The sequence below is a fragment of the Brassica rapa genome, chromosome A05 (genome assembly GCF_000309985.2).
Source record: "Brassica rapa cultivar Chiifu-401-42 chromosome A05, CAAS_Brap_v3.01, whole genome shotgun sequence".
NCBI classification, from domain to species: domain Eukaryota; kingdom Viridiplantae; phylum Streptophyta; class Magnoliopsida; order Brassicales; family Brassicaceae; genus Brassica; species Brassica rapa.
Genome location: NC_024799.2, coordinates 10657593 through 10679441, shown reverse-complemented (window position 1 = coordinate 10679441; position 21849 = coordinate 10657593). Strand labels below are relative to the sequence as shown.

General features: G+C 27.6%; 3 protein-coding genes and 1 long non-coding RNA gene across 5 annotated transcripts; 2 read left to right on the top strand and 2 right to left on the bottom strand.

Annotated features, from left to right (window-relative positions):
* Positions 1-238: 238 nt before the first annotated feature.
* On the bottom strand, positions 239-2192 carry LOC117133905. Its single transcript, XR_004457963.1, has 2 exons — positions 611-2192; positions 239-539 (listed from the first exon to the last, which is right to left on the bottom strand). It is a non-coding gene; the product is annotated as an uncharacterized LOC117133905 (long non-coding RNA).
* Positions 2193-10510: 8318 nt separating this feature from the next.
* Positions 10511-12457, top strand: LOC103868489 (signal peptidase complex catalytic subunit SEC11C). 2 transcript variants are annotated; one of them, XM_033291008.1, is made up of 8 exons: positions 10511-10910; positions 11019-11131; positions 11205-11276; positions 11355-11390; positions 11460-11505; positions 11610-11697; positions 11786-11843; positions 12195-12457. In XM_033291008.1, exons 1-8 carry the CDS (start codon positions 10832-10834, stop codon positions 12222-12224), a joined length of 522 nt encoding a protein of 173 aa, XP_033146899.1. In that variant the 5' UTR covers positions 10511-10831; the 3' UTR covers positions 12225-12457. The 2 variants fall into 2 exon arrangements, with proteins under 2 accessions (XP_033146899.1, XP_009144827.1); XM_009146579.2 differs by having other exon boundaries at positions 10516-10910; positions 11948-12229.
* A 307-nt stretch (positions 12458-12764) lies between these two features.
* On the top strand, positions 12765-13261 carry LOC103868627 (F-box/kelch-repeat protein At3g17530-like). The gene is made up of 2 exons (XM_018658790.2): positions 12765-12853; positions 12955-13261. Exons 1-2 carry the CDS (start codon positions 12765-12767, stop codon positions 13259-13261), a joined length of 396 nt encoding a protein of 131 aa, XP_018514306.1.
* A 201-nt stretch (positions 13262-13462) lies between these two features.
* LOC103868488 lies at positions 13463-18878 on the bottom strand. Its single transcript, XM_009146578.2, has 3 exons — positions 18750-18878; positions 16739-16879; positions 13463-16637 (listed from the first exon to the last, which is right to left on the bottom strand). The coding sequence occupies exons 1-3, from the start codon at positions 18804-18806 to the stop codon at positions 16461-16463; spliced, it is 375 nt and encodes a 124-aa protein (XP_009144826.1). The 5' UTR covers positions 18807-18878; the 3' UTR covers positions 13463-16460.
* Positions 18879-21849: the final 2971 nt, after the last annotated feature.

Sequence of the window (21849 nt, the reverse complement as noted above, 5' to 3'; positions counted from 1 at the left end):
TACAGAAAATACCCTTTACACATCTGCGAAATTGTTTATAATAGCATCTCCTACACATTCAATTTTTATTTCATAATAGAGTTTAGATTAAAAAAATTTCCAATCTACTTCAAATTTAACTCCATTTTTAAAACATGTTGAACCGGTCCAGAGGCGGTTACACTTACTGCCCCCGTAAGGCAGCCGGCCGGAGCTGTTTGTGTGTATATTGAGCAGAATATATGTATACATATCCAGATGAATTACTTTTTAAAATATTACCAAGTACGCATCTTTCTTGTAACATTACAATTTCTAGCTCCAGAGTGCATGAAACACATTGAACAAGAGGATAGATAAATAACACATCAAAGACAAACCGAAGATAAGGAATATCAAAAAGAAAAGAAAACATGTAGAAAGATCATGGCTCTATTACAGTCCTTATGATGAGACAATCCAAACACTTACGTAAGCTTCGCGTCCTCTATATGGTCGAGAAAAGTATAAACCTTTTTCCCTCGAATTCCTTGGATTTCAACTCTTCTGCTAGTTTTCTTCTGGAGATTGTAGTAAAAAATATAAAAAGGGTCGGATACATATTTGGGAAATAACACAATTTCATTTGTACCAGACACTCTAACACAGTATAACGTGTCCTCTCTAACTTCATTACTCAAGATGGGAAACTTGTAAGTATGCTTCGACCATTCTTGTTTTTCGGGGTCTTGTAGAACCCACATGTCAAAACTTATACTGCTCCAAAAGCTATAAGACCTTTCCATCATAAGTGAAGCCAATTTACCTTTATAGTTTATCAGAGTTGTTGTAGTATCCACTGCTCCAATGGAACTTTCTCTAACTCTAACAAAGTTGTACTTCTCAGATCTAACGTCAAAGCATACAATCATAGAAACTTTGGAAAATAATTGATCAGCAGCTTTGTAGTACAAAACACCACTGATGCATACACCACCAGAACTAGGAGAATGAGGTGTACCACATTCAATCGTTCTGCATGACATTTTATCAGTTTCTAATGTCAGAACTTGATGCTCGTCAGAGATTGCATGGTATACTTCACATTCCCATGTTATTCTCAATACCTTGACTTGTTTCTCAACCGGATCATACCCCAAATAAGTTTTTATCCAACTAAATCTCTTTTTTCTCTCGTTGGTAATCTAGAGAGTATCTCGACAATGACATCATCTGGGACAGGGTCTGAGTTTGACGATCCTGTAGTGATGGTTTGACGATCGTTCTGCTGCAGTGATTCCATGGGAGGGGGGGGGGGGGGGGGGGGGGGGGGGGGGGGGGAGGACTCGCGTTAGACCTAGGTTGTTTTCCAACTATATATATATTAGAATATTGGCTGTAATTAATTATTCATGATATGAACAAACGTAAATATCTTATAAAAAGCTGCATGATGAAATTAACCAGCAGGGCCGGCTGGTTGCAACTAGGGGCCCTTGGGCTGCAAAATTATTTTTTAAAGCTATATTTTCTTAAAAATATATATTTTGAAGAAAATATTTTTAAATTATTATTAAATAACTGTTTGTATTTGCTTTTATTTATTTTTACAAAAATTTTGCATTATCATAATTTTATATTATGGTCATCTAAATTTAAACATAGTATTATATAACGTTTACATGTTAACAAAAAAAATCAAACAAAAAAATTTGAAATTGGAGTGGTCCTAGAGCGGTCGCACTAACCGCCTCATATGTGAAGCCAGCACTGTTAACCAGCCCATGATTGGTTGGACTGATTATATTAGATATACTAGGTGATTTTCCCGTGCTCATGCACGGACATAAATATTTATAAAATAAATATAATATGATAATTAATTGATATTTATTTTTAATTTCAAATTAATTTATAATTTTTATGTATAATTTATATTAATTATATCATATTACTTTAATTAAATATTTATCTAATTGATTTTGTTGTTTTTATAGTCAATTTAGTTGTCATTTGGACATATTATTTGAATTCAACTATAATAATTATTTTTGTAAATATATTAATTTTTGATTAATTTTCTTATTTACATTTTAGGTTGGTTGTTGTCTTAAATACATAAGTATATTTTATTAAGATTATGTATAATTTAAGATATATTGTGATTAGAATAAAATAAAAAATAAACTAAAATGTCTGATTTCAAATAACATAAATTAATATAATGATAATATTCTAAAGTCTCATGCATATATATAAATTTTACAAAAGATCTAAATTGTAACAGTGAGTTAGTATTTTATTTATCATTTGTTAATAGGTTTTAAGTCATCATATAATTTAAATTTATAAAATAAATAAACTATTATTATATAAACAAAATAAATAAATTATTATTATATAAACAAAATAAATAAATTATACATTCTTATTGTAGTTACATCTATGATTTTATATATAAGTTGGGTTAGTTGCTAATAAATTATACATTCTTATTTTAGTTACATCTATGATTTTAGATATAAGTTGGATTAGTTGCTAATATGTTCATTTGTTAATATGTTTATTACTAAAATTTATTTTTAGTTTTTTCAATATCTCTTAAAATATGCAGTAAAAATGTGATTGTATTTTATAAATTATATTATATAAGTAAAATAAAATTTATTTATTTTCCCGTAATTGTAAGATATTATAGTAAACTAAATATATGAAAAAACATAAATAAACATTTCAATAATAATAATAAAAATTTATTTTTTTGTCAATTAAACCTATATACGTTTATGTTACTTAACTATTTTGTGTAATCATCTAAGAAAATATATAGATATATATAAAAAATTCAATTACTTTGAAAGTATATATTTGTATTGTGTAAAATTATGTTTTAAAAGAAAAATATTTCTTTTTCTAATACCAAGATCATTTGTGTGAACTTTTTTTTTAATGAAATCGCATTATCTACAAATACATATTTCATCTAAGAAGATGTAGATTAAAAAAGTATTTTATTACTTCAAAAGTATATTTTTGTTACTTAAAGATATTTTTTAAATGGAATATTACTATTTTGTGAACTTTCCTTTTTTTATGAAATCATATTATATATACATATATTTTTATTTTTAAATTATTTTAAAAAATTTATAAATGTTTCCTTTTTATTTATATTGTTTTTGGAAAATTTTAAAAAGTAAAGAATTAAATGGACTTTTTTATTTTATTAGGGGTATCATAGTAATCAACAACCGTAAGAGTTAACGTGAGCGCGACACCTAGAAAAGTGACTTCTCAAATAATATTATAGAGATTTTTTGTGATAAAGAAAAAAAAATTATTCTATTTTTGGTTTCCAAAATTGATAAATATATGATCACATGACAATATAAATTAGTTTGTGCCATATGCTAATTAATATATATATATATAATTATTTAAAAGTAAATATATATAATTATTAAATAGGAACTTTCCTTTTAGAATATCTTAAACTAAAAATCAAGAATTTTTTCTCAATATAAATATGGGAAATTTGAGTTGACCAAAAAAAGTTAACCAACAAAATATTTGGGAAATTTGGTTGTATAATAAAAAAAACTTTAATTCACCAAATGATCATATCAAGCTATATGCCATGATATATTCTTTGTATTGTATAATAATTGACATATTACTCTTCTCTCTCACACTCACGATGGACAAGTTTTTTTTACAAATTTGTTTTCCCGGTCCTTTCAACTTTTAATTGTTTTCATTCAAAAAGTGATAAAACTTTATATTAACATATTTAAGACATATATTTTATACACATAATATGATTTGAAACTTTCAAAACAAACATATATTTAGATTTTATACAATATTACAGAAACTCGATTTTAAATCTATAACACATACATATGCTGTAGTTATATTTTATTTTCAAACGAGATACAACTTTGTTGTGTTCTATTTTATTTAGAAACTAGAATAGAAATGTAATACACAATCTCTCTCTCTCTCTCTCTCTCTCTCTCTCTCTCTCTATATATATATATATATATTCATATTTACACGAAAATAGGATAGTATGCAGATGTAAGTATAACTAGAGCTTGACCCGCGCAGATATTCATTTTTGGTTTGCAAAAAAAAATATTTATCTTATATAAATGGTAATATATGTTTTTAAAATTTATATATATATATATATATTAAATAATTATTTAATATATTTTTAAACACAATCATTTTAGAATTTATAATGAATAATTTTATTTTATTTTTTGATCCGTCAACTGTTACAACCCTATTTTTAAAATATAACTCGTGTGTTTGTGCAAATATATTTTTTATGAATCAAAATTTTAATGTAAAATAAAATGGTTATCTATTTTTATATTTGATTTATACGATTAAATAATTCAATATATTATTTAAAATTTTGTGGTTTATATTATGTATTTTTATAACACCTTTATGTTTTTTAGACGTAGTTAATATACCAAAATAAAAAATAACCACCCCGTAATAATAAAATCTTGTTACATTTTTGATATTGACTAAGTATAATTTATTGTTTACCCAGATTATAGGAAACATTTTTTAATAAATAAACATAATTTGTTATACTTTATTTTAGGAAAATGCATTAATTAAACTATAAAAGACAAGAATACTAAAAGATAGGTAAATTTATTAGTTCAGTGACATTAAAATGTAACTAACTTTGAAAACTAAGGGGTAATTTATATTGGTACTTCTCTTTTAATAATATATGTTTATCTTGTATAAATGGTAATATATGTTTTTAAAATTTATATATATATATATATATATATTAAATAATTATTTAATATATTTCTAAATACAATCATTTTATTTTATTTTTTGATCCGTCAACTGTTACAACCCTATTTTTAAAATATAACTCGTGTGTTCGTGCAAATATATTTTTTATGAATCAAAATTTTAATGTAAAATAAAATGGTTATCTATTTTTATATTTAATTAATACGATTAAATAATTCAATATATTATTTAAAATTTTGTGGTTTATATTATGTATTTTTATAACACTTTTATGTTTTTTAGACATAGTTAATATACCAAAATAAAAAATAACCACCCCGTAATAATAAAATTTTATTACATTTTTGACATTGACTAAGTATAATTTATTGTTTGCCCAGATTATAAGAAATATTTTTTAATAAATAAACATAATTTGTTATACTTTATTATTTTAAGAAAATGCATTAATTAAACTATAAAAGACAAAAATACTAAAAGGAGGTATATTTATTACTTCGGTGGCATTAAAATATAAATAACTTTGAAAACTAAGGGGCAATTTATATTGGTACTTCTCTTTTAATAATAGAGATATATCCACACGTTTTAAGGAGAAAAATATCTAAATGTATGTCAAATATATGGGATCGCAATGAAGAAGTTGGAGGAGATGTAGAGGGTAAACAACAACAAATATAAAAAGAAGAATGGTGATATCGGCAGACACACACACACACACACACCAGATACATACATTCAGACATTGAGTTTTCTCAATAAAACACACCGACCTTGTCTTATTCGTTTCTCTTAAGATTAGTTTTAATTTTGTTCATACTTGTGATCTTGCGACCCGATATTCAATAATACAGTTAATTACTGTCATCGCATTTCTGATTACATAGTTATTGTTCTAAAGAGTTTTGTGTCCTAAATTCTTTCTTCCTTAATATATTATAAACAAACACTCTAAATACTTAGTGTGAATTTTAAGAATCACAATAACTAAGCCTTTTAATTCAACTTATATTGATCTTTAAATTTAAGATTTTTCTAGAAACAACAAAATTCAATCCTCGAACATCTTTTGTCCAGCGCCTCCTCACCGTGTAGGATGCATCCAGAGGCGTAGCCAGGTTAGTAACTATGGGGTCCCATGCACCCATAATATTATTAATATTCAGAATTTTATTAACAAAATCATCGGTTAAGATGGTAAAAAATCATTGTGTGCACCCATAATATCTTAAGTTCGAGTCTCAGTTTTTGTCATTTTCAATTTTATATCAATAATGCACCAACTGGAAAAAACTCTAGATTCGCCCCTGGATGCATCATCATTGCTCCTTTCAGTCCCCCAAATCCTCATGGTCCCAATCTACCTCACCGACAAAGACTACCTAACTCACCAGTTCAAAATCCTCGATAGCCAAATTTTTATGCTAAGTCTGGTTTTCACCATTCTTGAAATTCAAATAAATGCAAGAAGAATTCAAATTAAGAATGGAGATGATTTCATTTCAGCATCATCAATCACTTGATGTTGGTATCCCCTAAACATTATTTGTGAAATGATTTGCACATGTATCATCACCACATTCAATTTTTAACAAAAAATGATGATATGACTTTTGAAAATTATGACATGTACAATTTTCCTTATAAAAATTTATGTTTTTCGTAATTTTTTTAATATGATAACCATTAATTCATATATCCGTTAATGTAATTTTTTCTATAAATTTTTATTTTACCAAAACTATTTACAAATAATATTAATTAATAACTCATATATCACCATTATATTAAAATATACATATATATAAATTAATAAAAATAAACTAAATATAATTACAAATATATTTTTACATCAATTTATATACCATATCTTGTATATATGTATATATACTCAAAATTAGTTGTAAGTGTGTATTAACAAATACAAAACTAAATAAACACTAATCAAATAATTGTTTTGATATTCAAATGATTAGAATTTTATTTAAATTTATCGGTTCATTATATTAATTAAAAAAAAATTTCAATAGCTTAACATTATTTAACGAAATAATAATCTAAAGTTTTAAATATATATATATATATATATATATATATATATTTGAATATAGACATATTTAAAACTACATGTTAAGAGACATATTTAAAACAAATACCATTAAATACAATATAATATAAATTAAAATTTTATTTTTATGAAATGTAATCTATTTTCTTATAAAATGTAATATTAACTCTATTGTAATTTAGTTAAAATTAAAGTAAAATACTTAACCAAATCAAAAGAAAAAACTACAAAAGAATACATTTATGGTTTTATTTTTTACATACCGACGAAGTTAAATTATAGAAAATAATTTCCAAATCTAATCTAATTTATTAGAAAATAAAATAATATTATATTTAAAAATTTATTTATGTGCATGGCTCATGAATACTATATTATTAAAATTTATATAGTTAAATATCGACAGATTTAAAGTAGGTGATAAGAGAACTATTTGAATAGATAATCATTACATAGAGTATAATATAATCTAAATTAAAAAAATATTTTTATAAAATGTAATTTTAACGCTACTAAAATTTAAATAATATTAAATTAAAATTTTTAAACCAAATCAAAAAGAATAAAACTACAAAATACAGTTATGGTTTTATTTTTTCCAAACCGGTAATTTAAAATAGTAAAAAATTAATTTTCAAAGGTAAACTAAAATTTTATTTTCAAGTAAAAAAATATTATATTTAAAATTATTATTTATGTGCATGGCGGATGAAAACTCCTAATTAATTCAACAACAAAGAAACACAAAATATGTCTTCACGAATAGAAAGATGGTGTTTTACTAATGGATCTTGGAAGGATCATTAATTATATACTCTGGAAATGATTGGTATAGTACATTAGAGGATTTTGATGGATTAATATGGGCCAAGAATACAAGGAACAACTTTTCCCTTCTACACGTAGAATTGGAAGCTTTCATATGTACGATGGATCATATAATCTGCGACAACTCTATGTAACGTTTACGACAGATTATTCTCGGTTGGTGAAGATGGTCTCGGAACCTGATGAAGGACATGATTTTGTATTCTACCTCGAAAAAATACGACGAATCAAGGACAATAAGATTACACATTTTCCCAGCGCTCAGAACACAACGACGGATTGTCTTGGACATGGTGCTTGCACTCAATTGTTCCAATTTATCTTTATAAACGCAGAGTCCTCTTATTAGTTAATCCCCTATATAATAATCCTAGAGCATTACAACATGTTTTCGTAGGTACGTGTCATTACTAGGATGACTCTTAGAATCTTAGAATAATAAGTTGGTCCATATATATATATATATATATATATATATATATTTATTAAATTAACTATAAAATTGATTAGTAGTGTACAAACGAATATTCTTATTTCTTTCCTTAAATAAAAGCTATGGAATTACCTAACATAATTAACATATATACAATAATTAATAATTATGAATAATATATATTTGATAACAATTTTTGTATACTCTATCTTTTTGTTTAATTTTATATTATTAAAAGAAATTAAAAATCACATTTAGATTTGTTCTTATATGTTATATTTTGATTTTTTTTAGAACGACTATAAATTACTAAGAATGGTAAATGTCACACTTTGAAAATTTGGATCAACGGTTTAACTTTTTTTGTTCAATCAAGATACAAATGATCGTAAATCGTATGAATATGAAGTCTCACTAATAGGTATTAATATTATATATATATATATATATATATATATATATATATATATATCGCTTAAATTAAATTATATACTATATAAAAATATAAAAATATGCTAATTTCAAAATTCACATTGAAAAACTATTGAGATCTTAATATTTATTTTTGAAATTTGTATTCAAAAATCTAACGTTGGAAGTTTTGTGATTAACAGTTTAAATTTTTGTTACAGTAAATATACAAATGTTAATAAAATTATATGAGTACAAAGTGTCAATAATAAATATTTATATTAAAATGTACTATATTTATTTATGTCAATGTCATTAAAGTTTAATTATATACCGTATAAAGTAAATAAAATAATTGTTTTGGTTTATTTACCAAAAACATGATTGTAAATAAACAAAAAGAATTGGTTTTGATTTATGTGCTTATTCTAATGTGTATACTTTTATTTATACAAATTATTTTTTAAATAGGTGGTTTCTAATAGGGTAATTCTCTCAAATAGCCATTTTTAAGTTTTTGTCACAAAAATAGACCTCAAAAACTAAAGTGCCCAAAATAACATTTTTTATTTTTTATTTTGAAAATTTTAAATGTTTTTTATTTTAAAAAAATTGAAATCCTATCCCCAAAACTCCACTCCTCAACTCTAAACCCTAAACTCTAAACCCTAAATCATAAACCTTAAATCCTAAATTCCACTCTTTAACTCTAAACCTTAATGTCTAGATTAATTAAACCTAGGGGTATAAGTGTATATTTATTTCTTTTGATAAAACATTAAAGTTTATTTTGGTCATTTTTATTTTAAGATCTATATTTGTGACAAAAACATTTTTAGGCCTATCCTAGAGAATTTCTCTTTCTGTTATTTGATCTTGACAATCTCAGAAATATACTTCTTCAAATCGAAGTAATTTTTTAATATTGGAAGTACTATATATATATACATATATATATATATATATATATATATATATCATTTCATTCAGATTAAATAATTTAGTTTTGATTTTTATTCCTAAAAAGATTTTAATGAAATATCATGACAAGATTCCAATCACTTTATTTTGAGTTTGTTTGAAGAATATGAGATTTGATCATTCGTCTAATATTTGTTTCTCTCTAATATCCTATCTAGCTAGTATAATTGTAAGAATGAGAGATTTGAACTATTTATTATAAGTTTTTTATTTATCATTTAATAAATCAAACAGTTCATAGTTTATACATAGTTTATATATACTATAACGGTAAAGTATTATATATATTTTTATCGGTATACTCTTAAGTAATTAAACCTCAAAATCGTAGGTTAGTAAAATAAGTATTTTGTTTTATTGTTATAGAATTATATGATTTTAGACCGAACTGGTGAATACATAGATATTTATATTTCGAATCCGCACTTATATTATATAACAACTTGATATATTAGATTTGAACACTAACCTGTAAATAGAGTTTCTTGATGATTTTCTTCAAAATATTGATTCTTAGATATGTATCTGGAGTGGAGCTAATTTTTACAGATGTCCATCTTTTTAAATTGACACTTATGTAATTTACCGAATTCACAGAAGAAGTTAAGAAAAAAAACAAAACTCATATCAGTGAAACAAAAACGAGAATGAAAGCACAATTTTATAGAGATAGAAAATAAAATCACTTATAGAGAGTTAATACTAAATAAATCGAGAGCAGAAAACCTAATTCTCTTTCATCATTTTACGATCAATGTTGGTTATATGGTTTTGATGATTTGTGTCAGACGCAAAATTTAATTTTTTTTTGTGCATAGGAAATTTTAAAAATAATTAAAATGAGTTGTAATACGTTAAATCTTCAACAATAATGATACATTTAAGATACTAACATTTGTATTCGTCATTTTACAATCGATAAAAATTGTATTATTACAAAATATTTAAACTATTTAATGAAAAAATAGTAATACAAAAGATTTTTTACGAGTATGCGCGCCCATTATCATCTAGCATAACATTAATCGAGTTGATTCTTTAATCAAGAAGATCTTGAAAATAGTGAATAAGCATAGAGTCAACCATGTCATCAAAGTATATGCCACGTCATAATAATGCAGTCTACCATGTCATGAAAATGTAGCCAACCAAAGATTTAAACCACGTCACTGAACCGGATCTCATTTGTAAACCGGTTCTCCGATTCAGGCAAAAACGCTCTTGGAGAAATCGTGCCTTTTAAAGAGCTTGACCCCGAAGGACTCTTCTTCTCCTCTGCTTCGCTTGAAATAACGTTCGTCTCTGCGATCTGAACCCTTATCTCGTCGAGAATCAGAAGAAAACCGAAAATCAAAAAGATGGGTTGGATCGGAGAAACCATAGATTCAATCAAATCCATTCAGATCCGTCAGCTTCTCACTCAAGCCATCAGTCTTGGTTAGTTCTTCGACCAGTAATTTGATTAATTAGGATCTTGAGGTCACAATGTGATAAACCTTATAGCTAAAGTTTGCAACTTTATAATTTTGGTCTGTGTCTGCTTAGGGATGATTGTTACGTCTGCTTTGATCATATGGAAAGCTTTGATGTGTGTCACTGGCAGCGAATCTCCTGTGGTTGTTGTTCTCTCTGGAAGTATGGAGCCTGGCTTCAAGAGGGTAACTGTTGACTTAATTAGATGCATTACATTACAAAACTGTTTGATGCTCAAACTCTGAATCATACCTGTAGGGGGATATACTGTTCTTGCACATGAGTAAAGACCCTATTCGAGCTGGAGAAATTGTTGTTTTCAATGTTGATGTAAGCTTCCATCTTCTTGTCTTGTTTCATTATCTTTGATTCTTGTTGTGTCTTTAACCAGTTTGCTTCTCTCTTCAGGGTCGTGATATTCCCATTGTACATCGTGTCATTAAGGTAAGGCGTCTTCATTATCATCATCTCTCAGTTACTTATATTGTAACGTGAGCTTGATTCACATTATAGGTTCACGAAAGGGAGAATACAGGAGATGTCGATGTTTTGACGAAAGGTATTTATTCTGCTGATTTAAAAAAAAAACTTCACCTTTTTGAGTGTTTGAGCTGTTTTTTTTTTCCACAATCAGATTTTTGTTAAGTTTTGACTGTTTTCTAGGTGACAATAACTATGGAGATGATAGACTTCTGTATGCTGAAGGGCAGCAGTGGCTTCATCGACATCATATAATGGGTCGTGCTGTCGGGTAACTTCAATCACAAAGCACTTACTTCACGTATGTGTTTAAACCGAAAGCTGTCTGGTAACTCAGAAATGGGTTTTGTCTGTTTCAGGTTCTTGCCTTATGTTGGATGGGTGACTATCATTATGACAGAAAAGCCTATCATCAAGGTACAAACTCACTCTTTGATCAAACCCAAAATGAAAAAAAAATTTAGTTTGTTTTTTTTTTGGTGACTTATAGACATTTTTTGCATGTTCTCTTCTTGTTGCAGTATATTCTCATAGGGGCATTGGGTTTACTCGTTATAACGTCCAAAGATTGATTTGAGTTGTTTGGAAAGGCATGGACTCTGGTTTATCACCCTTCTGGTCTTGTTGTTTTAAGGGAAAGTAGAATTTAAAAGACGGGTCATTTTTGTGGTTTAGACCACTTTAAAAGAGCAGAATTAGAAGCTAATTATTATTGTTATTGACCACCTCAAAATGCAATAGTGCATGAACAGTGTGTTATCTTTACAGATGTTAGTGTCTCAACTGAAGAATGAATGAAGTAAGGAAAGAATAAGCATTTCAGAATTCACAAAAGCAGTCCGGCAACAAAACCTCTACCAATTGTAAAAATCGGTTTTATGAACCCACAAAAAGAAGACGTTGTTGACTTGTTGTCGAGTAAGTTATAAAAACTCACTGGCTTTTATAGACAAAATCAAAGATAAAAAAAAAGTCTTTTGTTTGAATGGTTTTTCAAATTCATTGAGAAGGGAAAAACAAAGTTCAAAAGATTTGGACTTCGCTCATATATTTCACTGCGACGGTTTAATCTTATGCTTAACGGAGCTGCACACTAGACTTGTTGTTTGGAATCCATGTACCGGTCATAGCAGTAAGATTAAACCTAGAACTAGTTACTGCTATGAAGATAAATATGCTCTAGGATACACCACATCTGCTACAAAATCTTGAAGTATCGGGTATAATCGAAACAAGCAGAAAGTGAGGGTTGTTGAGTGTGAGATTTATGATCTTAGCTCTGATTCTTGGAGGGTTCTTGATTCCTTTCCTCTTGACTACTCCCTATATTTCGAGGGCATGTCTTTGAAAGGAGATACTTATTGGATTGCTGAAGATAAAGTAACCGAGTTGTTCTTGATCAAGTTCGATTCACGGCAGAGAGATTTGTGCGTCTCCCTCTTCCCTTGTAGAGTTTTTATATTGTAGATACAGCCCTTCTTTCAGTCGTTAAAGATGAAAATCTCTCGGTGTTACACATTAATGATAGGTCACGTGTGATGAGGTTATGGGTGACCAATAAGATTGATGAGGAGGATGCCAAAGACTTGTCGTGGAGGAGTGACTTGGTCTTGGAAATGGATTCTGCTAAATTTAACTTGAGTGTTGAAAACTTCTTGTTGGATGAGGAGAATAAAGTGGCAGTGTGTTGTACCAAGTTCACAAGTGATAGGACCATGGTTTACATTGTTGGAGAGGATATGTATAAGAAAGTTTATGAAGATACTAGGGACGCATCTCCTATCAATTGGCCAGTGATCCTTACTTATGTTCCAAGCTTGGTTTGCCTTCACTAAGAAGCGAAAGAAACCGCGGTTAGCCCTCAAATGAATTACTCTTTCTTGGTGATGTTCTTCTGGTTTGTTTCGGTTTAGGTGATACTTGATTATGATTTTCTCATGCCTCTTCCTATACGTTGTTCTCTCCTTGCACGCACTTTCAAATGTTTGATCTTGGAGAAAATATCATCACGCAAGCATAATGCTATCATCCTTCTGGTCTTGTTGTTTCAATGGAAAATACAATTTAAAAGACAGATCATTTTGTGGTTTAGACCACTTTAAACAGTAGAATCCGAAGCTTTTTTTTTTTTATTGTTATTGATCACCTCAAAATTGCATAGTGCATGAATAGTGTGTGTTAATGTTACAAATGTTAGTGTCAACTCAATAATAAAGTAAGAAAAGAATAAGCATTACAGCTCAAATTCCAGAAGCAGTCAAGCATAGCAAAACCTCTACCAATTGTAAAATGGTTTTTATGAACTTCAATTGTAAAACAAAGCAGTTGTCTGCAATGAAGATCGATCACAAAGTTCAGACGAGTAAATTCACTACTGTAACTACACATGAGACCAGAGTATAGCAACTGAACAAAACAAGAGTGAAACTGTTTCAACTCAAACTGCTAGGAAAATGGTAAAAAGGAGAATGCACACGAGGGAGATAGAAGAATAACGAGCAACGGCGAGGAGAAGAGAGAAAGTCAGCGGCGATTCCGCATGCTTCCGACTCCGTTTCCGTTTCCGTTTCGGAACCAGGAATCAGTACGTGAGACGTGCCTACGGTGTATTCAGAGCCGGTCCTTGAATTAATGAGGTTACACAAGCAAAAACAATTATGTGGCTGGGTTGCCTAGAACCCTGCACCTCTTCTAATAGTCAGAGACACCAGACCGCTGGACTAAAGCAACCTTTGATGATTTTTGTGGCTGATAATATACTTATAAAATTAAAGGCTGGAAGCCCATGCTTCATTGGCTTCGGGCCAGGGCCGGCTCTGGGTGTATTGAAAAAGATACTCGTCTCAGGCCTCCGATTAATATGACTTCTTCAGGGTCCCAAAATTTAAAATAATTTATAGTCTATTGATTTACATTTATTTAAATAAAAAACATTTCTACGAAAATTGACTAATCCACTTTCTGAATTCATGTATTTTTCTATATGACATAATATAGGATATTGACGTAATAAACTTATTTTTTTTCAGTGTTAGATTTTGTGTATTTGGTGAAAAAGATACATCATATTAGAAAGTTGTTTTTATTACAGTTGTAAATAACTTTATTTTTAAAACTTGCCTCATACCCCTAAAACTCTTCGCACGGCATTGCGTGAGACACGCTTCCATGCAACATAGTTGGAGATGCAATCGTTTGATGGGTTTATATTGCAAAATCAAAAGTTGGTAACGAGTAACGTCAAAATAAAATTATAATGATAAGTCAATTCTCATTTATTACATTAGGTCTATTTAATTTTGATATCGGTTCGGTTTTAAGTTGTTTTCGGTTTTTATCCAATTAAAATATAATTGTCATTCTAAATCCATATTTATTTTGGTTTGTTCGGTTAAAATGCTTGACGTTTTTGGTCTTTCTAGTGATAACCAAAAACTATTATTATTTGTGTGATTTCATGTTATATGAATTTTAGACATTCATGGTGTCGAACCAGTGGTTTCATATTATAAATTTTAAATGCATGAAAAGTCAAATTAAATATAAATAATAGTTGAAGAAGAATTAAAAAAAAATAAGACAAATTATTTCATTTCAATTTGGTCGATGGTGAAAGAAAGCATTAAAAATAAAATATTCCAACTTCTAAGAGAATTAGAATCATCACTTGTGGTGAATATTTAGTTATATAGGTGTTCACGTCAATGTGTACATATATGTGTATGTAAAAGTATATAAAGGTGATTGATAAATATATAAATATACTGTTAATTAACATTAAAAGACATTTTTGTTCAAAATAACATATGAAATATAAAATTCTTAAAATAAAATTAAGTAAAAATAAAATAGGCCTAGATATTAGTGATTTTTTGTTTGAAAATTATATTTCTATGTGGAACCTTTGTATAACCCGTGAAACTCTGCATCTGAATTTTATAATGAAAAAAAAACGTAAATTAGTACATAGTGTGAACACATATTTATATAGAGTTTGTCTGAGAATTTCTCTACACGTGACACGTCAGTGTATCCATTCTTAAATTGTTGTGAGGTTGTCATGCGGCAAACTCAGTGTAAACACATTAGTGTCAAATGTTTTTCTTTTAATATATAGGAGATGTGAAACTTTTGTATAATCCGTAGAATCACGCATCTGAGTTTTATAATGAAAAAAACGTAAAATAATACATAATGTAAACACATTTATATAGAGTTTGACTGAGAAGCTTTCTATACGTACACGTCATCATAGTCATTCTTAAATTGCTGTGAAGCTGTCACGTGTCACAAACACAGTGTGAATAATATTAATATCAAATGTTTCTCTGGTAATGCTCGTTTCTTTATTCTCAATACATAGTATTTTTTTTATATTTTTGTCCGACGTTCCATGTATTTCGATATCAGGAGCCTACGAAACCTCAGTGAAACACAATGCTTTTTCTATTAGAAGGTTGACCTGAAGCGACATGTTTCGTAAACATAAAAGTCACCAGAAAAAAAAGAGAGCAACTCCCAAATTGAAAATATAATACACAATGTATTGTTTATCTTTACAATTTCAATTCCATTATATAGGAACAAACTTAAATGTGAAACCAAATACAGGAACGAAAATTGTAGCTCGAATGTGAATCCAAACACAGGAACAATTGTTAATATTTCATTATTACCACAACAGCTTTCTTAAGTAAGAATACAACCCATTTTTTTAAAAAAAATGGCTAATTAAGTACTTGTGTATATTATGTCACTGGAAATAATAACTGGAGCATGGTCCAATAGTATGCAGATTACCAAGTAAACTAGGAGCACCGTGGTTCACTGTTGAGGCAATTTAGCATATAGGCTTTTGATTTTATTTATATAAATTAAAAAGAAATGGATGATATTATTATACAATTAATTCATAACAAAAATACCACAAAATCAGAAAGTTGAACAAACAATGCAATAAAAAAAAAGTTAAAACACAACATTAATTTATGTTTATATTGAGAAGTCAGGCCAACGTTCCTTGAATTATTCCGTTTATATATTCCTTGAGCTAGGGTTGCTCGGGCGGGTCGTTCCGGCTGGACTGCTAGGATTGCTCGGGTGGGTCCTGCCGGCCGGGCTGCTAGGGTTGTTGGTGGCCGGACTCATCCCAAGAGTGTTTTTCACAGCGTCGGCTGCTCCTTGTGCCATATTCTTCACTTGGCCACCTGTCTACACTCCAAAAGTAACAATAAATATGTCAATGGGGTATAAACCAATAAACTATGTCAATATCATTCATTAATCATAATGAAAAAAGAAGAAGAATAAACCTGTTGAATGACAGTAGAGGCCTGTGAGATTAGGGAAGGATTGTTCTGATCATGTTCTGCGTGTGACTGTGGGTGAGTGTGATGATCAACATTCTGATCCATTGCGTGTGATACTTTGTTCAAGTACTCTTCCTTCTTCAGCTGTAATTAAAAATGTATTATTCCTCAAAAAGTCCGATGTAGAAAATTGATTGATGGTCAAAATTCAAAAAACTAAAATACATAAATAAATAAGGTGTACTTAAGTTCCGGTACAATACATATGCAAATGAAACCATAGTCTTCGGGTTTCAAATATACTAGAGATTGACCCGCACGCCCGTGCGAGTGTTAAATTTTTACTTTCTTATAAATCGATATTTTATTTTTATGATTAGTATTATATATTTTATATGTGTCATAATATAATTAATTGCATAAGTACTTTTAGATTTCTATACATCATAATCGAACCTGAATCAAATAGAGTAATATGATTACTTTTGGTTATTTGGTTATTTTTAGTTTAATTTGAATTCAACATACCTGAATTGAATCGGTTAATATTCTTACTTTTCATACAAATATCCGTACCGGCGTCAAATACATTAGTTTTTGGATATTTGTAGGTTTGTATATATCAAGACTGAATTCATCTGGACCCGATTCGAAACACACATGAAAATTTATAATACCGAAATGAAGTCTAGTTTCAAAACTCAAAAAGCATGATAACCCACAGAAATAACTCGTAGCTGAATAGTTATCCGAATGTCCATGTCTAACCGATACATAAGTAAATAAAAAAAATTGTTAACCATTTTGAATTCTTATCACAAATAGAGTGGTTTCATTCAAATATGTCGAATTATTATAGTTAATATGTAAATAATCCTGGCAAAATATTATAGTAAATATAATTAATGAGATAGTTAAAAAGTGAGAAAATGAATGTAAAAGATAAAATAAAAAAAATTGAAAACAAATAAGTTTTGTTTTTCATGTCACTATTATATATCATATATATGTCATCATATAATTAATCATATTTTATATGTACCATAATATAAGTAATCATATAATTAATATTATTTTATACATACCATCATATAAATAATCACATATATTATATTTATAAACTTAATATGAAATATAAAAACCATAATTTAAGTTGGTGTTTTTAATTAAGTTATGTATTGTATTTTTCTTATATATAGTGAAAATATTTTTTAAATGGTTATTGGAAAATATTTTAGTAAATTTTTTTAAAATATATATATATATATATTTGAATCAATTATTTATATAAATTAATTTTAAATTATTATTTTGATTTGAATTTTGTATAGAAATAATTAAAATTGAGAAAAATGAATGCAAAAGATAAAATAAAAATTGAAAACAAATAAATTTTGTTTTGTACTTCTGTAATAAATGAGATTAACTTATTTAGTAAATATAATAGATGAAGGGTTAGAATTGATTAACAATATAATAAAAATCTTTTAAAAAATCAATTAAGATAAGCAAGTATTATTTTCTACTGTTATCCATGCTTCCAAACAATTCTCATTTATACTACTATCCATGTTTCCAAACAATTCTCATTTATACTACTATCCAAGTTTCCAAACAACTCTCAAATGTACTTCAGTTTTAATAATATAGATTTGGTCAACTTTTAGAAGAAAATTTCGAAAGTTTATTATATATGCATAATACGATATCAAAACGCCACTGTATCGTGATATTTTTTTAATTATTCTTCATTTAAAAATAAAAAATAAAACTTCCATTATTTATCTTAACTTGTGAAACAAGCCAAGCCAAACCAAGCGAAGCCAAAAGACCCCAGCGGGGAAAGTTTACACAAGCTCCAAACCTAACCACCTAAGTTAGGAAACTGCCAGACCAAAAAAACAAACGGCAGGACCAAAAAATACACATCTCCTAACAACACAAACCAAGAAGAGAGAAAAGTAATGTTGATACAATATTCTTCGACATTGTCCTTTTGTGTTTTTGTATGTACCTGAACTTGACCGGTGGCTTCTCCGGCATTGTGGCTTAACTCTTGGCTTGACGACATCTTCTTTGTGGATCTGTTAACGTCTTTAGTTAAAATTGTAAATTGTATAATACGTGAACAGATTGATATGCATCATAATGGTATTTATACAATTCAAAAGCCTTTTTTAGTAAAATCCTGGATCTAAGCATTCCCCTGACACGTAGAAAGAATTTGACGATTGATACGGCTAAATTTTGTGGAGATGATTACTTTTCGGACGTATTACCCATTTAATTATCCTAACATTGCTTGGTCAAGCAGTGGAGGAGGATGTCTTACTTTTCTTTCTTTTTAAATGTAACTAGATCATGACCTCCGCTTTGCAAGCGCGGATTATTTTATGATGGAAATTTTCACTAATAACTAATAAATATTTTGTTAATTTGTAAGAATTTTGTTTATTTGAATTTTCTTTGCATTTAAATCAATGCTTTTAAATTTGACCCGAATCCGCGGTCAAATCGGTTAATCCGGTGATTCGATAATTTAATTTAGGTTTTAAAAATATTTGTATTTATAAAAATCACTATATCCGAGACTAACCAATTGAACCGATGGATGTCCGATATGTTAACATATCCAATTTGATTTAAATTGCTATAGTTTCATAATTTGTCAACTTTTAATCCAAATTTTAAAGTTTATTGTTTTACAATTTTATTAAATTATGACATTTCTACAAAATTTTGATAGAGAAAATAATAGATATAATTAACAACTATAAATGTCTTGATCATATTACTCCATTTTATATAACTTAATTAATTTTATTATAATTATTTTGTGTAATTTTTCTTGTTAATCATTTATATTATAATCGCTTTAAATTTTTTGTTAACAATTAGTATTAAGCATTTTTCTTTAGATAACATATATTTTGAACATTTTTTCATAATTATTTTTGTTATTATAGTTATTGTACACTGTATAATGTTTACATATTTATTTTTTTATGTAATGGCTATTATTGAATTGTTATCTTACTTAAATAAATGATAGAACCATTATGTAGTAAATATAAATAAAATAATATGTTAATTTAATTGATTTATCATCGATTGAAATGTTTTTGTAGTATTTAAACCTGTAAAAGTAAGTTTTATTTATTTTCTTTTTTATAAAGTTTTTGAATATTTTTTAATTATTTAATTTATTTAAATATTTGTTATTAAAAAGATAAGTTCTAATATTTTATATTGTTTGGACATAAGATTAATTATAGTGTTGTTTGGAAAATGGATAGTAGTATAAAAATGACTATATTGTTTGGAAATATTGATAGTAGTATAAAGAAAAGATTATTAGTGATTTAATGTATAGGTTTAACTATAAAATAGGAAGATGTATTTAATTTAAAAACTTATAAAATAAATGTTAGGTCCAACATAATATTTCTGTTTTAATAATATAGATCCATATGAAAAAGATGTAAGGTGGGACGTTTAAATGCATAAATAATTTGGTAAATAATTATACTTTTTTCTAAACAGTTGTAAATGTAGTAGACTTTTTTCAACTAACGATTTCTTTCATGAAAGCATACAAAATGGGTTACAGGGATAAGATAAATAAGCTGGCATGTCCTAAATTTCCAAAAACACAAACCCCAAGTACGGGAAAGCCAAAACTCAAATACAAAGAAACAAGAAACAAAGAGCAGATCTTTTCTAAACTAGGCAAATCAAAAGACCCAACACTCTAAACGATTTCAACACAAATCTGATAAAGAAACTAGAGAATAAGATTTAGAAGAACTAAATCCTCGCCTAATCTACTATCGAAGAGGAAGTAAGAGCATCTCCAACCCATCCCTATATTTGCCTCTAAATGATATAATAGAGTAAAATCAGTTCCAATCAGTGTTTTGAAATCCGATCCGGACCCGCGGTTGAACCGGTAAACCCGGTGATCCAGAAAAAATCCGGTTTGGATTTTATGAAAAACACAATATTTAGAAACCCGCAAAAACCCCACAAAACCCCGCTAAAACCCGGAAGCCGATACCGGTTGAACCACCGGTTGAACCAATAAATAACTTTTACTCCTTTTTTAGTTTTTAGATTATATTTTATATTCTAAGTTTTCAATTAGAAAGTTAGGTGCTGACAAAAAAAGTTAGATTTTCCCTTTTTAGTTTTATATTTGTAATTTTTAGATTTTGAGGAAGATTTTTTACTATACCACCTAGAGAAAATGAAATGAACGATGATAGAGAGAACCAAAATTAGTTGATGTGGTTTGGTGTTAGTTTATTTCTGTTATTGATAATTTATTACAATGATCTTTTACTTTTAGTTTATTTTGAATGTGAAGTTAATTTATTATTCACATTAGATATTTAAATATTTGTGAATTTTATATCTTGATTTTTTAGATGTCATAACTCTTAATTTGTTACAGAAAATTTTAAATAGTCTAAACTATTTTTTGATAAAAATAAAAATATAAAAACTAAAGTTAAGTATTAGTTAAAAATTTTTAAACATAAAGTATATACATATCCAAACTATTATTTTATGTTTTAAAAAACATTTAGAAAATATTAAACTTTTGGTTTTGTATATTTATTTTCATAGCTAATATATTATTATATAATAAAATTAATTGATTTATTAACCCGCGACCGATCCAGTGACCCAGTGACCCGGTAAGTCGTCCGGTTCAGTGTCTGGGTCGGGTTTAAAAACATTGGCTCCAACCCACCATTTTTCCTCTATATTTAGGGAAAAAAATAGCATTCCTCTATAATAGAGGCAAACTTTTTTATTTACAAAGTAGTCCTCTAATTTTTTATGATTGTAACTAAAATACTTGTGTATGAAGAAATACAATTCTTACAATATAAAATCACACCTTTTTGCTTACGTACTAATTATTAAGTTTTATAACTATAGTTATAATTAAAATAAAAAATATTATTATTTATTTAAAACTCAATTATAATTAAAATAAAATAAAAAAGTTATTATTTTATTTAAAAGTCAAAGACTTTTTATTTAAATATTAATCAATACAACATATTAAAACAACTTAATACTCCAAAGAAAAAATATTTTGCAGC